Raw genomic sequence first — 17,738 nt, forward strand, 5'->3', positions numbered from 1 at the left:
AGCTTTTGATTTAAAGTAGAGACTACAATGCATTGTTTCAACTTCTAGACTGTCATAAAACATTGTAGACTCTTAAACAGAGAAGACTAATAAACATTTTATATAAATTCCTTTGGAAGGTAGAAATGATGCAACTTTATTCCCCTAACAGATTAACGGATTCTGTTTTTAAGTTCACAGAGTTGGAAATTAAAGCAAATGAGCTCAAAAAACATCTGTTAGCAAGAAATGAGTTAAGTCACAGTAAAAACTCAGCTTCTCCCAACAAACACACACACACACAAACACACACACACCCTCTGATGTGTGTGCTTTTTGAACAACTAAAAAGAAACAAAGAGATTTACAAGGACATTTTCTTGGCATCAATGTAGTGCCACTGCTGTGTGAAAAGAGTCAATCAGTGACATAAAATTTTCATTAATTCATGTTTTTTAAATTCTCCCCTAATTAACAGATTTAGCAAATTAATCTCTCCAATATACATAAAATAATTACCCAAAGCAGCTTCTGCTTGTCTTGTCTGCCAACACATGCAAGTCTAAGATTTCTGGCATTATTGGATTGCCTGCACTTCAAAAACAAAAAGTATTTCTAGTGTAAATATCTTAGTACATATGAAATCAGATAAGATTAATTTATAGGTAACTTTTTAGAAAGATAATGGCACTTGTTTTAAGTCGATAATTCTTGAATATTGTTACAAATTTTGAGTTTTCACTTATAAAAAGACACTTTCCCAAGTTTTAGGTGAAAATATCTGCCAATGGAACTAAGTTTTAATTAATATACAAAATGTATTGCCTTAAATCAAACGCCCATGTCTGGTTAAAATGTTACTTGTAAGATTTTATCTTATTTCCAGTGTGCTAAGATATAAAAACAAAAAAAATAAAAATCAAAAAAGGAGTAAATTTTCTCCAAAATACTCAGGAATTTTTTTGAGAAACCTTGGAGATTTCTAAACGTGAAAAGCTGAAAATTTGCTAAAAAAACAATTAAAATTTTAAGATTAATCTGAGAAACTTTCTAGAAAAAAAAATCTGAGTTTGAAAAAAGAAATTAAATTACTTTAAACAATGTTCTGAGTTTCAAAAGATTATTCTTTAAATTTCATTTTTTTCTCACAGGTCTTTGACTTTTCAAACTCAGAAATGTTCAAGTTTTTTCCAGAAAATGTCTGAGATTATTCTGAAATGGAGGTTTTGGTGAAAATTTACTCCCTTTTCATTTTTTGTTTCTTGCATAGAGGCCCTAATATTCTGCCGTAGATATCTGCATTATAAACTGGTCTAACCATATTGTGTAGGATTTTGTGTTTTTGCAGTGCAGATGAACTCGGACAGGAAATAAGTGCCGTTTTTTCCCCCTCAAGCTGATAAGAAGCATTTTGAGAAGAAGTTCATCAGACTCTGTGCTTTTTAATTCCTTCCAACAGCCTTCAGCTGTGTATTTAAATCCTCGTTTAATAAAAGAATAAAATCTGATGATTTCCAAAACAATTAGGTGCTGTAAAGCGGCGGAGATAATAAGGAAGTGAAATTTAATTAATGTTTTAAATAGTAATTTAACGGACTAAATCAGCAGTTCCCTCCACTCTGTCCTGGTTTCAGATATAGAAAAGCTTACTTTGCAAAGACGTTGCCTCCAGACATCTTTTTATTTTTTACTTTTCCAGATCTTACCCAGGCTGTTGGAGAGGCGGGACTTCCTGCAGTGATAGGAAAGCTCCTGCTCGCAGTGCTCTGATTGGCTGATGATGGCGGAAAGCTGCTTCTCTTCAGACGGATACAGGAAGCTGACGAAGTGTTGGTTAGTGTCAGCGGAGGTCTGGACTGGAGTCAGCTCTGTGTTATTATGCTGGATTATAATCCACGTCTGGTCCTCTGGAGGACACAAAACAACAATAACGCAGCTTATTAAACGTTTGTGTGAAATGAAAAGAAATCTAAATTTTTAATTCTGTTTTTTTTACCTGTCATGTTGCAGTAAACGAGCTGGGGTTTGATTGGTCCGCTGCCGTCCACGTCGATGTGAAAGTGACCTGATGAGTCGCCTTTGTGTTTGTAGACCTCACACGACTGTTCGTATTTTGCTACGGAGAAAACATAACATAACATTACAGAAAGGGATAAGGAACACTGAAAAGAAATTCTCACTTTTCTTAATATTCTAATCTTTTTTTATATACCACAATTTTGACTTTTTTTCTCCAAATTCTGACTGTTTTGCCCCCAAATTTTGACTTTTTCTTAGAATTATGATTTTTTTCTCAGAATTATTACTTTCTTCCCCAAATTCTGACTTTGTTTCCCCTCTCAAAATTCTGAGATTAAAGTCAAAATTGCAAACATAATTAATTTTATAACAACTGTCTATAATTTAGAGAAGTAAAATTTCTTCAAATCACTTTCTTTCGGTATCAAATTCATAAAACTAACAAAATTTAGTTAAAACAAGTTTGTTCTTCATCCACTGAAGTTACTGAAAGTTTGCACAAGTAAAAGCACACTGCAAAAACAGAAAATCTTAGTATTTTCGATCTAGTTTATAGTACAAATATCTCAATGTATTTAAAATAAGATAAAACTGTCTAAAAGTAGCTTTTCAGCAAATATAAAAGGTTGTTTTAAGTCAATAAATTCTTAATATTGATGAAATAGTTTCCGTTCCACTGGCAGATTATTTCATTTTAACACTGGATGAATGTTTTGTTATAAGTAAAATTAGTTTCCAATGGAATGAGTCATTTTTCCTCAATATAAATAAATTATTTACTTAAAACAAGCTTATCTTGCTGAAAAGTTATTTGTGAGTTAGTTTTGTCTTATTTCTCATGTACTAAGATATTTGCACTAGAAACTAAACCAATAATACATGACACGATTTTGTGTTTTTGCAGTGCAGTAAAAAATACTCCTAAAAGTCTTTTTTTCAAGAAAATTTAACTTTTTTCCCTAAGACTTGCTATCTGACTCTAAATGTGAATTTTTCCTCCTGCAACTTCCTGAAAAATCAGTACAATGCCCTTTCTGTGCCTACAAGTGTATATTTAGTGCATTTTTTAGTTATAATTTAAATGTAAAAAAATTATCATCCAGTATTTTTTTCTCATGTTGTAATTTTACCTTTACATTTACAGTTTCTTATTGAGTGTTTTCAGCTTTATTTGTAACTTTGTGTAACCCTGCCTGGTCACTTTGCTGCTGTTACACCTGAATTTCTCTGAAAAATGGACAATAAATAATATTTCTGCTCTATTCTACACATTTGTTTTTCTGTTTCAAAGCTTCGCAGATACAGTAGGAACATTTAGCCCACTGTACTTTGATCCGTCTGTGACTTCAACACCGTCAAAACTACAATCCTGTAGATAAAAATATTAAATAAATATGATCGGTTTTGTTCTTTCAATGGGGAAAAAAAAGTACTTAAAGATATTCTTAGCACTTGAAAGTCTTTGGTACTTAAAAATATTATGAAAAAAGAAGCAGCATTTAGGAGCTGGGAATTGACACGGAGCTTTTCGGAGCGCTTTGAAGACAGAAGTGGGAGAAAATTGTGGCTTTCATCTCCAGCAGGATGCCGTCCCTTTGTTCTCTCCTCCGCTATCCCCCCGTGGAAAGGTGACATTTCATTCCTGCATTATGTATCACCAGGGATGATGCTATTTTTGCTAAGAAGCAAAGTATAAAATTTAGAGCAAACTTATCTAAGTCTCCAAAGACCTGCAGGTAATGCATCACTATCGGTAGGTTTACAAATGCATTTGTAAATAAAACATATATTTAAAACAAAATTATTTAACTATTCTGTAGAGTAAAGCAGTACAGAAACTCAAATCGATTTGTACTAATTATTTACAGTAGGATATCTGCAGGTGAATATAACAAGGAGAAATCTTTAAAAAGTTTAAATTAAACCAGATTGTAATTTACAAAGGATAATGAAGTTTCACCACTTTGTTTGGTCGATTCCCGAATGAACGGAGATAATTACAGGTTTTAAATAATGGCATAAGAAGAAATGCACAGAAAAATTAACTGTTGAGGGACAGACTGTCTAATTAAAGTAATCTCAATAAAAACATGGCTGGGATATTAACAGTCTCTCTGTTCACATGGTTTGAAATATAAGAACAAACATTTATACATCAGCATTCGTCATGAGTGTTTAGACAAATGTAGAGGAAGATGCAGATTGGAAGAATTCATTTTGTTTCTTTACATAAAAGAAAATTTTAAGTTTAGATTTGAACAGAACAAACATCTTAAAGTATTTATTTTTAAACTACGCTTCGAATAAAGTAGAAAAAGAGCTAAAATATGACCACTCTCTTAAATGTTAATTCAATAATTTTCACCTTTCATGTAAAAAAATTTATATATTAAAAAAATAAACACAAATAAAAACCATAATAATCTTAAATTATAAATAAAATACAATTATAAAAATTTAAATGACTAAATGATTTTCCCAAAACAAAATAAGAACAAAAATGCTTATGTTGAAAAAGTAAAAAAAAAAAAAAAACCCTAAGAAACATCCAGTTTTTTTTTTTCTAGAAAATTTCAGAAATTAATCTAAACATTTTTGGGTATTTTCTAGCAAATTGCAAATTTTCAAGCTCAGCTGTTTCCAAGGTTATTCTAAAAATTTCTGAGTTGTTTTCTAGAAAAGTTTTCAACTTTTGGAAGAAAGAATTGTTGCGAGAAACTCAGAAATTTAGAGAATAATAATAATAATCTCATAAACTTTGGTCTCAGAAATATCCAAGTTTTTTTCTAGAGAATTTTTGATTGAACTGTAGAAAAATGTAGACATTTGGAAATTTCTGAATCTGAAAAGTTGAAAACCTGTAGAAAAAATCTGAAATTTTGACATTTCAGAAATTTTCTAGAAAAAACAAGAACATTTCTGATCTCCAGAAGTCGAAAATTTGTGAGAGAAAAACTCAAGAATCAAAATTTTGAGATTAATTTCAGAATATCTCTAAACAAAACTTGGAAATTTCTGTGTTTTAATAATGAAAAGCTTCAAATGTTTTTGGAGTCTACAAAGATTTTGAGATCATTCTCAAAATTTGAGTTTCTTTGAGAAAATTTTTGACTTTTAAAACTCAGAAATTCACAAGGTTTTTCTAAAGAATTTCTGATTTCAATCTCAGAATTTCTGATTTTTTGTGACACAAATTTCCTCCAAAACGCCGTTGTACGCGTTTTATTTTGAATATTTTTTTATATGAATGCAGAAGAACCTCAGCATTAGCATAAGACTGATTTCCTTTTTTACAGAATAAAGTATCTCAGCTACACACAGATCAGTAATCCCGTGTTAATCTGTCGGTCGACAATGATATACACCGCTGTACTCTTCACATTATGTATCGATTAATATTTGATGTATTTTTTGGTATGTTTTATTGTTTTTGTTTTTTAACTTTGATACTTTGTCTTTTAGTTTTTATACTTGCTGAGGCATCAATTTGGGACACAAATAAATCTGAATCTTAATTGTATTTCTGCATTTTTCGCCGTTTCTCTTCCTGCCTCGATGCTTACAGCTGTGGCAGGTGGCTCCTCCGTAGCCGCTGTCGGAGCAGTTGCAGTGGAAGTTACTCCAGGACTGAGAGCATCTTCCTCCGTGTTCGCAGTGACTCGGCAAGCACCTGCAGGGCAGAAAACAGAGAAACGCACAAACGACTCGGTTTGAATCTTCAAACTTAGAAATTTTCAAGTTTTTTCTGGAAAATTTCTGAGATTAACCTAAAGATTTCTGAGTTTTTTGCCAAAATGTTCTCCTTTAAATTTCATTCTGTCTACAACAACCAAAAATGCCATCATAAGTGGATTCGGATTGAATGGGGACCAAAGTTGCAACATTTGTTACATTTTCAGCTGCTGTGGTTCTCTTTCTCACTGCAGTGTCAAACAAACCAAACCCTTAGAAATTCTGTTCCCCTCCCCACCTGTGAGGGCGCTGCAACAAGAACTACTGAAAGAAACGACACAAAAACCTCTGATGACGACACTGAGTGCAACTTTCTTCTTTACGAAACGTAAACAAAAATGTAGTTAACCACAAAAATGTCAGATTTTAGTGGTTGGAGGATTTTTCTTTGGCCTTAGCAAAAGACGACAAGTTATGTTCCCCGCTAGCGCTAGCTTAGCACGTTTGTTTTGGTTGCATTTACCCAGAATGCATTTAAAAGGTTTAAAAGACCTGAGAATGGAAAGGAGTTTCACCTTCCAGAAGGACAATAAGACAATACAAACAGCTAAAGCTACAACCAGATGGTTTTAATCAAAACATATTTATGTGTTGGACAGAACTGAACAACACTGTCTGAACAATAACAGATAAGTGGCTTCAGACCGAATAACTCTGAACAAAACCTAAACTTAATTCAGAAAAGAGCTCAAAATTAAGATTTTCACAAGTGTTATAACCGAAATGTTAAAAGTTGGAGGAAAATGAATATTTTTGCGAGGCACTGCGTAGCGAGACACAAACACCAGACTCCAAACTTCTCAACTTTGTTTAATGTTTTGTTTCAGAATCTGAGCTCAGCATGCGACTGGCACTGCTGACTTCATTCCCTGCAGAGCCGTTTGTGAGCTGCTGCCATTACATCTAATTACGTGAGTCAGGTGCAAGGTAATATTTAAGTTTATTAAGGTGGGCTGTTGCAATTAATCACGCTTTAGCTTCATGCTAATGACCTAATTTGCATAATGAGTCTATGACATACATTTAAACTTTTATTTCTTATGTATTTTTATGCCATTTCACATTCACAATCACTTATTGCGTAAACAAAGTTAACGTGTGATTTTAAATGTTTTTCTTATTAAATTGAAACACTGCAATTGCAAAATTGTTGTTTTTTGACATCATCAGAATACCAACAAAGTCTTGCTCACACTTGTAATAGAAACGCAGCTAAGGAAAAATGTTTCTTTTTTTGTTTGTTTTGCTTTTTTGAAACAAACGTAAATAATTGGTTTTAAATTTATCCAACCAAATGTAAAAGAGCAAAGGGTCTAAAGTGGTGGAAAGAAAAGCAGAACATGTGGAAGGGAATAAGTGGGACTGAGTGGAAAAAGGTTCTGACGTTCAGGAGGAAACCGGGACTTTTAAGTGGAACAGAGCAAAAATAGTGCTGGCACGTTTTCCTGCACTGCAGTTTTATGACCTTGATCTCTGATCAGAATTACCAATTTTTTCTTTTTTCTTACATGTCAAATTTATCGAGCTTTTTATAAAAATATATAATTATTTTTTTCAAATACCTTCTACCTTTTATTTTCTTTTTAGAATCTGATAAAAGTGGCCTCTGAGGTGAAAAACATAGTAATGTCATCAAAAACACACATTGCAGTTAGCAAAAAAATAAAATAAATAAAATGTTTTGGAAAAACAGACTTTTTTGTGTTTGTGAGAGAAAAGAACAAAGTCTGTAATTCATCTTTTTTCTGCACACTTGGCATGTTTTAGCTGCGACCTTGCAGAGAGTTTGAAAAATGAATCACAAAACAGAAACAACGTCCATCATGTGACTCGGATTTTTACTTGAAGTCTTTTCTTAAAGGATCAAAGTTCAGATTTTTTTTTCTTACTTCAGGTCATTACAATTTAAAACAAATCAGAGATGTGTGTTTCATTTTTCCTTAGCAATTCTTTTTACTTTAGTTTAAGGTAATACTATATACAACTTTATTTTTAAAAAAAGCTATTAAAATATGAGTTGTTTTTTGGCTGACATTTAATTAGCAGTGCATTAGACAACATGGCCAACATTACTCCTAGAAGCTTAAAAAACTGACAAATAATATTTATTTTAGTAATTGGTTATTCTACCAAGTATTATGACCGATGCTGGAAATTAGGCGTGGGCATTTATCATATCGTTTATCATTCATCATGATCAGATTTTCATTTGTTGTTGTCACAATAAATTAAGTTATGTTTAAAGCCCCCAAAACTGTCCTTATTGTCAGGATTGAAAGATTCACAATTTTTCCATAGTTTGATCAATAAAAGCATCAATAAATAGAAATAAATTTTAAAATGAAGTTACGGTGATTAGTAAGTCTGTTGCAATAAGCAATAAATCAATTATTCGCCAATTAAAACAATCTAGGTAATCATCACCTATTGTTTTTCTTACGTCTCTCTCTCATGCGAGCTTAGTGCTCTTGGAGGCCCCTGGTGGTGCGGAGGCCATAGGCGCAGCGGCTTAACTCGCATATTCTTTGGTAATGTGACCTCAAAGGGCAAGGCGTACAGTTTGTTTACCAAATAATTGTGTTTAAAAATAATAACAGATAAGTGGCTTCAGACCGAATAACTAAAAAAAAACCCAACAAAAACTGAAGATACAGATGGAAAGAAAACCAGGAATATTCATATGAACAGAATAATTATTGCCTTATCTGGTCTTTTCATATCAGGTTGTAAATATTAAGATAAATACAAGGTCAATTTCAAATTATTTGTCAAATGGGTTAAGTGTTCCTCAGCGTGAAGAGGTCTGATCTAGATTTATGCAAAATTCAGAAGATTAGAAACTAATTTCCATCAGTGTGTCCCGCCTTTAGGGTGATTAACGTTTTGCACGCGCCTCCATCATGCTGCAGTGTTAGAAAATAAAAACTTTCTGCTCAGGTTTGACTCTCTAATCTCTCCTGGATTACTGAACTTCCAGGTCTCCAGTCTTCTCGGTTTCTATCATCGCCTCCGGCTGAAACAGCGCAGCAGCTTTCCCGACATGCTCACTGTCACTGGTGCATTCTGGGAAGACTTTAAGCTACGGCAGCCAGCTGAACTGAGAATCCAGGGCAGGAGGGAAGACGTGCCTTTCTGTTTGAGTTTCTGCTGCTCCTGTTCAGGGATTCGCCGTCTCGTCTCTCTTTTATTCACAAAGTGGTTCAGCTCAACATGCAGGGCATTAAAAGTGCAGCTGACTGACCAAAAGACTGCCAGAACACACTTTGCTCTGGACAAAGTTGTATGTGTTGAGTTAAAACTACATTTTTCTTACTTCCTAACAGTGAAACTATTTCTGTTTTATGTAAATTAGATTTTAGAAAACTATTTCTATGTCCAGAATGCCTGAAGAATTTGAGAACCTTTAATTATTTGCTCCAATTTTAGAGGTTTACATACACTAACATTACTACGCCTTTAAACAAACCCACAGATTTTACTGATTTGTAATATTCTGATAAGTTTTTTTTATTACTTTCTAGTTAAATGGAGGCAGATCTGTTGATTTATTTCACCTCAAACACACTATAACAGAGAACAGGGACATTTTCTGTGTCAATAGTAAACTTTTCATCGGCGTAGAGAGTAATCACATGTGGAGTACCCCAAGGTTCAATCCTGGGACCCTTCTTATTCAATAAAGATATGCTACCACTAGCTCAGATTACAACAGGAAATAAGATACGTAGATGATACACAACTCTACATTACAATGTCACACATTCATGCATTAAACAAATGCTTACAATGAATCAATGCATGGAGGTGAAAAATTTTCGACTTTTGAAACATTTTCTAAATTATTTTCAAATATTAATCTCAAAGTTTCTGAATTTTTTGGAGAACATTAACTCCTCTTTTTTTATATCTACAATGGCGCTAATACCCCATTGTAGATATACCCCTGAGCATTGCTTTAAACATGCCAAACCTATAGGGGGCAGTGTAGCCCAAAGCTAAAGTCTCTGTCAGTTAATCAGACAGCTTCCTGTTGGGAATCATACATGGCGCCAGGAAGTCCATTTGTTTGGACGAACATTTAGGTTGAACTATATTAAATACTATATTAGAATATAAAGTTAATAACACGCAATGTTGATTAGGAATGACGTCAGAGCAAAACTGTGGTATATTGGTTATTTTAACGTAGAACTAAAAATCAAATTTTACAGTGTCCACTTTGATGGGAGTTTTTATACATAATAATTTTTCGTTATAATTTTTAAAGAGTTTTAAAAATAAAGACCAAAACGGAAAAAAATTCATTTGTTCTCCAAAATTCCAGCATTAGTATAAATTAGTAGAAGGTTACCTATAATGGCGACTCTATCAAAATACTATGGAAAGGTTTGTAAACTTCTGAATGTGAAGAAACTAAAAACGGAGCAATAATTCTGGTAATTAAATGAACTAAAGGAAAAGTTCAGTTTGACTTCATGTCAGAACACCAGAAAAAGACGCCACGTCTTTAAATAAAGTAAATATCGGTTTCAGCTCTACATGCACCTCAGGTCATAAGTATTCAGTGTCAGAACATGCAGGTTCTAATAATCTACATGTTATGCATGCAGGTTTTTAATAACCTGCATGTTGTGCTGCTGTATTATTGTCTGAATCAGAGACCTGACAGTGAATCCCTGAAGAAATACAAAAAAACTGGAAAAAAGCTGAAGTTGCTCAAAGGACAATTTCTCTTGAAAAGTCCGAGAGAATCAGTAAGATCTGAATTTCCAGCTTTTTTGACATTTTTATCCATAAAGCTTTAAGACAACCATTCAAAAACTCTCAAGCTGTGTTGGTTGCCATAGCAACTCAGAAAACCAAAATCACTCCTTCTTTGTTCTGTATGTCAAATACATGTTTGTCTGAAACCCCTTTTCAATGTGTCAAACACTAAAGTGATGCTTAAGGACTTTTCTAGTTGTGTAAATGTGAGGAAAAAGCAAATCAGCTTCATCTTATTGTTTTCACCTCATTAAATTGTTTCCAACTCAAATGGATGGGAACAGAGTTATAGTTTTTAAATTTCAATTGCTACCCAAAAGAGGAATAAAACTGTTAATTTTTCTACTAATTCCCAATTTAGCAGCACATACTTTAAGCTGATTAACCTCCAGCGATTGGGAATTGTATTGGTGTACTGCAAAAAGACAAAACCTTACCAAGAAATTTGGTCTAGTTTTTAGTGTAAATATTTTAGAGTACTTGAAATAAGACAAATTAAAAATAATTGTGAGTTTCAAAATTTTTCAGTTTCAAAATGTTTTGTTTTGAAAAACTTTTATGGCACCAATTTAGCTCCATAGATTTACGTGACCAATTCCTTAATATTGATGAAAAATTCTAGTTCCACTGGCAACAAGCTCTTATATTTTGCTGAAGACTTAACTTGTAAGTTAGTTTTGTTTTATTCTAAGTGTAATAAGATATTTGCACCAGAAATTAAACAAAATAATCGGTAAGACTTTGTGTTTTTGCAGTGTAGTACTTTTTAAAATCAATATAAAGAAATTATCAACCTAAAACAAGTTCCTACATCTTGCTGAAATGTTATTTGTAAGTTAGTTTTGTCGTATTTAAAGTACAATAAGATATACTTGGAAAGATTGCCTTTTTGCAGTGCAGTCCTTTAAAAATTAAGTTTATCCAAGTTAAGTTTAAGTTGTCATGTTAAATAAAAGCAAATAAAAAAAGTTTAACCAACTTAATCTGATTACAAATTAATTTTTTTAGGTTGGAGCTCCATTCTCTTTTTTAAGTGCACACTAAGATACTGTATTTATACTAGTAGCTAAACAAAAAAGTACTTGGTAATATTTTGTGTTTTTGCAGCGTGTTCATCTGGAATCAGCACAGGGAAAACTGTTCAAACTTTAGCTTTACAAACCTGTCAATGATGCCACACATATCAATCTTCAGGTCGCCGTAGTTTCCCAGCCGTCTTTCCTGCACTTTTATCAAATCGACCGTTTGGCCGTCCAACTTCAAGAGACGCATGCATCCCTGAAACCCCTGAATCGGGTTTCTGCAGCTCAGCCCGCCTCTCTGAGCAGGACAGCCTGAAGGCACAAACCCAAATGAGCTGGATGGTAAGAGAAAGATGTGAGCAGGAAAAAAGGCATAAAATAGTGATGATTTGTAGTGTTTATTAACAAAGAGGTCAAACTAACTTTGTAGTTTCTGATTGAAAAAAATGAATATTTCTGATATGAACTCTTGTGTAGCCAAAAAAGTAAATATTGAGCCTTTAGCTGCGTTTCTATTGGTCATATAATTGAACAATTAGAAATTTCACAATTAAATTTGCCTCCTGATAACAGTTCCAAACAAAACTGTTGTTTTTTGATAAAAAGTTCTGAAAGTATGATGAGGTGTTGTTTTTTTTTGGCTGTATCAACATTGGTTTATTTCGCAAAACTGCAAAGAAACACTTTTTCTACAACCGGTTCTTACCACTGGTGCAAACCATGACAAAGAACACAACAGGAAGTAGTTGGAGGATGAGGTTTTTAACAAATTCTCATATGAAGACACTTATTCATGTGGGATTCTGATTGCATTAATTGGAAACACCGTAATTCCAAAATTGTGTTTTTTCGACATTAATGAAATGTTGGCAAAGTTTTGCAAACATTTGTAATGGAAACGCAGTAACCACTGAATGTGAAAGCTTCACTACATCTGGTTGTTGATCACGTGCCTCTTAATGCGATATAAATGTTTCCATTGCACTTTTGCAAAATCCATTTATTTAAATAAATTTTTATCAAAAAATGGCATCACTAGCTTAGTCATTGCCTCCCTTTGCAATTTCAGCAAATTGTAATCTTGTTTTACCAGCTGTGTTTCCATTACAATTGTGCTCAAAACTTTGATGATATTCTGCAAATGTCAAAAAAATATAATTTCACAATTGTGGTGTTTCCATTAAATAAGAAATACAATTAAAATCACATGTGAATAGGTTTTTTCATGCAATAAGTCATTAAAGAAACACGCTGCGCCATCATCCTCCTACCACTTCCTGTCGTCTTCTTTGTCGTTTCCTCCAGTAGCAACATCCAGTTGTGTGAAAAAAAAAAATTCCATTGCAGTTTTGTAAAACAAACCAATTTCAATATGACTGAAAACTCCCCTTATCCTTGGGTAAAAATGTTTTCACAAAAAACTTGAATTTTTTCGAAACTGGCGTGTTTCCATAAAGCAAATTTATTTTCGTAATTTCAATCCTGGATATTATGGTTAATGGAAATGCAGCTATTTTTTGAATTGCAGAACTATACTCGTATTGTTGAGAAAGATCAGTTTTTAATAAAAAATAAAATAAAAGTGTCACATAAAACCAAAGTAAGACACATTGATGTTTGTGGTCATAGCGTTAAAAAGTGCAAAGCAAATAGATGCACAGTAAAATCCCCAGAAAGCAACATCATAAGGTGAAAGCTAAACTGTTACATCTTTGTTGCAGTGTGATTTCTGATCATAAATTGTATATTTTGTGTTCCTGAACAAGTTTAGACTTTATCCTGCTGCCTGAAAATCCATTTAATTGCCATGTCAAGCATCTGCAGAGAGAGCTGGTACAAAAACTGACATGTCAGCAACTTTAAAATCTTCTTCCAACTTTAAAATCACCAAAATGTCGCTTCAGCCTAGAAGAGACTATTTGTGATGGATCTCTTGCATTTCGAGGATTGTTTGTTGTCTTTTGAGGATCCTCTACAAAAAAAGTGTAAAATCAAACCGATATTTTTCTCTCTCTGTTGTGTTTAACTCAAATTATGCAAGCACTTCATGAATAACTGTCTTATTTTATTAGCTGGTTTCCCTCAAACACCTTTCCTATTATCTCTGCCTGTGGGATGTGTTTTTTCGTTAGAGTCCTCTCTGCCTCCAGGCACAAGAAGAGTCTTATCCTGTGAAAAAAAAAAAAGCTACGTGTATTATCCTTCAGAGATTTACGCTTTAGGTTTATCCTGGATGATGACACAGAGTGGCCAAATACAGCGACTTCGCTGCAGGCTCTGCGCTGCTCCAGTTAAAGACGGGCTGTCAGGAACACAGTTCAGCTCGTGAAAACAGAAGAAGAAGAAGTGAATAAGATGACACACTGCTCTGTGTCACTTTCAATTTTAGAAACATAGAAAGAGAAAAATGGCAAATTTCAAAGAGACATGTTACACTGAGTTAGGTGGAAAGTAAATACCTCTTCATTTACGATTTATGAGTTAAATGATGGTCCAAACACATACAGCATATTTACCAGCTGTAAATAATTGGAACTCCTCCCAGGTTAATCAATAACTGTGTAACACTTAAAGTACATTATTATCCATTTGGCTGTCTACACTATCAAATAAATATTGATAAACTGTAACTTAGAGTCTCATACTCCCCTCCGAAACTGCTGCACTCATTCGTAAAGGTGTGTAAAACATTAATTTAATGTTCAGTAATCATTAATTCAGTGGAAAGAATGAAGTACAATCTTACAGTATGGATCCGTCACATGTTATTGTTCACATCATGAAATCTGGCAGATGGGCACAAAGCTGGAGGGCAATAAGCTGATTCTTTTACATGCTATCCATAACCGCGGTAGAACGACTGTTAACTAAATGAAACCCGGAGATGAAGGTATTATGAATTTTGTGCTTCGCTCCTCAGCAATGTAAATATAAGGCAGAAAAAAATTTTTAAAGAATAACTGAAATACACTTTTTTCCCTCACTCGCTGTGTCGGCTATGCTACACACAGACCTGTTGCTATAGCAACTGACAACAACGCCACTGTACCTATTTATCAAGAAAGCACTCAAACATTTCCCACACAAAGAAGAGCTTCATTTTTGCAATTATTAGTAAGTGATCGCTGTGGTAGCTTAGCTAACGCTGCTAATAGCTAAGCTAACACAGCAGTGGTGGATTAGCTAATTTAAACATCTGCTCTACTGATGATCTGTCAGAGTTGATGTCCAGGTCGCCTTTTTTATTTTTATTTTGTAACTGTGTTTGAAACGAAACACACCAAATTCCACACCACATTTACATGTTAAGGTTGTCATAGTCAAGCTAGCATAACTAGCAAAACCCTGCAAAACACTGACTTGTTATTTAGTGTGCAACATTTTGCCCAGCAATTTTCTCATAAGGGGATATGTGCAGTGACTTAATGTGCTACAAAAAAGTCCTAACTAAAGGGAATAGTAAATGGAAAATGGTTTAACTCAATAATTGCATCACAAGAAAAAGCAGCACAACAACATCTGTAGATTTTCATGCTTTACGTAGCCGCTGTGCAAAAACGTCTTTCTGATAGAGTTTGTCTCGGTTTTGGCTCTGCTATCAACATCTTCCGTTAATCTGCATCAAAACAGATAAAACATGTTTTTTTCTGTATGAGGTTTTAATTTTGACTTTTGTTACCTCAGTAAACAAAAGTAGGAGAAGTTGTTATTTTAATGAGAAGGAATAAAGAAAGTATGCTGGAGTGTGATGCATTAAATTAGGAGCGAAAAAGAAATTGCGTAAAGCCTGACTCACTCCAACCTATAAAAGATAATTGTATCTGCAGTACAGGCTTACATTTTAACCAGTGTCAGCAGTTTTACCATCTTTCACACTGAAATACTTCTGTATAAAACATAAAAGAGATGTTTTTTAGTCTCTTCCAGCCTGTAAAATGCATTAAATACCAAACATTAATCAGATCTATGATGTTTTTGCTCTGACCGCCAAAGAAGAGCTGACTGTCTGCCGTGGGAAGAAGAGGGATGCTGGTGTGAGCCGTGGCCCCTTCGTCTCTGTCCACCGTGATGCTCAGACGGTTTTCCATCGAGTTCAGCTCCACAGAATGCCACTGGCCGTCATTCAGACCCGCACCTGAACGTACGCACACAGACAGAAACAGAAACCCTTCGTTTACAGCAACAAGTCAAACTTCTGCACTAGATCTTCATCCACAACAGTCACATTCCTGTTTAATTTAGCTTTTTACTCAATAAGCTGCAACCTATTTTCACTTGGCTGTTTGGTTATAAGCAACTCTGTTAGTATTAATCAGTGAGAATGCATTACTGATAAACTGTAACTTAGAGTTTCATACTCATGGTTGTTAACTACTTCTACTAACTTCAACTAATTGTGCTAATTCATATATCGAAACGTTCTGCTTTTTCTGGACATTATTGCTGTGTCTTTTGCTAAACTTCACTATTTTACTTTTTGAAATATTTGTGCTTTTGTGCAAATTTCAGCCCCATTGAAATACATTGAAATTCTACAAAATTCCACAAAATTCTGCTAAAATCTTCTGCTTTTTCACAGCTTACTACTTCTGCCTACTCCAACTTAGAAACTCCATTCAACTTTTAAACAAGTCACAAGACTTTAAACTATATTCAGATGTCTCGGCTATTTGATATCTCTTACGGTTTTTCCACATTTGTGATTTAAGTTTTATGCAGATTTTTGATGGTTTTCTGGTTTACGATGTCATCCTATGGTGGAATGTTATAGTGTACACTCTAGTGACGATTTTTGAACTTTTCATGCTTTTTGACAAACAAAATGATGCTGTTTATACATATTTTACTATACAGGAATAATTTATGCTTTAAAATGTAGCCACACATGTCTACTTTAAGGAACTACAGTATTACTATCATTGCAACAGGTCTTACTGTTTTCCGTCAAACTCTTCTGGAGTTCAGACATGTCACACCTTCTCCTATTCCTTCAATGTATTTCTCTGTTGTGATCTGTTTCTATCTGTGCGTCAGTATTCTGCTTGTCTACCTTTCTGTACATGCCTTACTGGTTTTACTGTCTACAAAGGTCTTCAGCAAACTTTAATCAATTTTAGCAATTCATATATCAAAATGTTCTGCTTCTTCTGCTAATTTGTGCTTGTTTTGCTATGTTTTACTTTTCAACTATTTCAGGTTTTATACTAATTTCTGCTTCTGCTAATTTATACTATTTCTTTTGCTATGTTTTAGTTTTCAACTATTTCAAATATTTCAGGTTCTTATGCTTTGTTCTGCTTTTTCTTGCATTTCCTGCAGCAATCATTCTGCAAATATGCATTCTCATGGCTGTTTCGCTAGGAACAGCAATTTTTCTAGTTCACATACTCCTGTCTCAACAAGCAATAAATTAATTAATGGCATGAAAGATTAAAACAAGGTCAATAATTACAGGTTACATAATTTATCATTTTTCTTTTTCTATCAAAAACTTGATGATAAAAATCTTCAGTCTGGTGTTTTAGTCTCAGGTTAGGGTTTTGATGGACAGGTTTTCTAACAACAACTTCATAAACTGATTTTATTTGTTGTATCTGTTGTTCTTTTTTATTTAGGACTGAGCGCAAAATTTTGTTGATATGACGCTAATGTTGAAAAAAAACTATTTTACAATTGCAGTGTTTCCATTAAATAAGAAACAAAATTAAAATCACACGTAAATAAGTTTGATCACACAACAAATAGTTTTAAAAAACATTGTCGTCCTACTACTTCCTGTCTTATTCTTTGTCATTTCCACCAGTAGTAACATCTGGTTACACATTTGCAAAACACACTATTTTTGATGCAGCGGGAAAGGCTCTTATAAAAAAAACAGTCATTTTTCGAAATTATTGTGTTACCATGAAGCAAATTTATTTTTGTATTTCCAATTTGTACAATTTTGAGATCAGTAGCTGCGTTTTCATTGCAACTATGCGCAAAACTTTGTCGATATACCACTAGTGTTGAAAAAATAAAATTTCGTAATTGTGGTGTTTCCATTAAATAAGAAGCATAATTAAAATCACATGTGAATAAGTTTGTTCACACAATGAGTCACTGAAAAACAATGCACAGTCATCGTCCTGTTACTTCCTGTCGTCTTCTTTGTCGTTTCTAGCAGTAGTAACATCCGGTTGTTGATCATGTGACTCATCTGATGCAGAACATTTTTTCCAT

At 33.6% G+C, this 17,738-nt stretch overlaps 1 protein-coding gene across 1 annotated transcript in view; it reads right to left on the bottom strand.

The window, feature by feature from the left end:
* The window catches only part of LOC116716449 (contactin-associated protein-like 4), a 90,897-nt gene that overhangs the window by 31,516 nt on the left and 41,643 nt on the right, over positions 1-17,738 (bottom strand). Inside the window, exons 9-13 of the mRNA XM_032557284.1 lie at positions 15,502-15,651; positions 11,657-11,828; positions 5,562-5,668; positions 1,976-2,095; positions 1,686-1,886 (exon numbers count right to left, since the gene is read on the bottom strand). Of these exons, the coding sequence (XP_032413175.1) occupies positions 1,686-1,886; positions 1,976-2,095; positions 5,562-5,668; positions 11,657-11,828; positions 15,502-15,651 (750 nt within the window). The remainder of the gene's footprint in view (positions 1-1,685; positions 1,887-1,975; positions 2,096-5,561; positions 5,669-11,656; positions 11,829-15,501; positions 15,652-17,738) is intronic.

Source organism: Xiphophorus hellerii, unplaced genomic scaffold, assembly GCF_003331165.1.
Source record: "Xiphophorus hellerii strain 12219 unplaced genomic scaffold, Xiphophorus_hellerii-4.1 PGA_scaffold_58__1_contigs__length_500000, whole genome shotgun sequence".
NCBI classification, from domain to species: domain Eukaryota; kingdom Metazoa; phylum Chordata; class Actinopteri; order Cyprinodontiformes; family Poeciliidae; genus Xiphophorus; species Xiphophorus hellerii.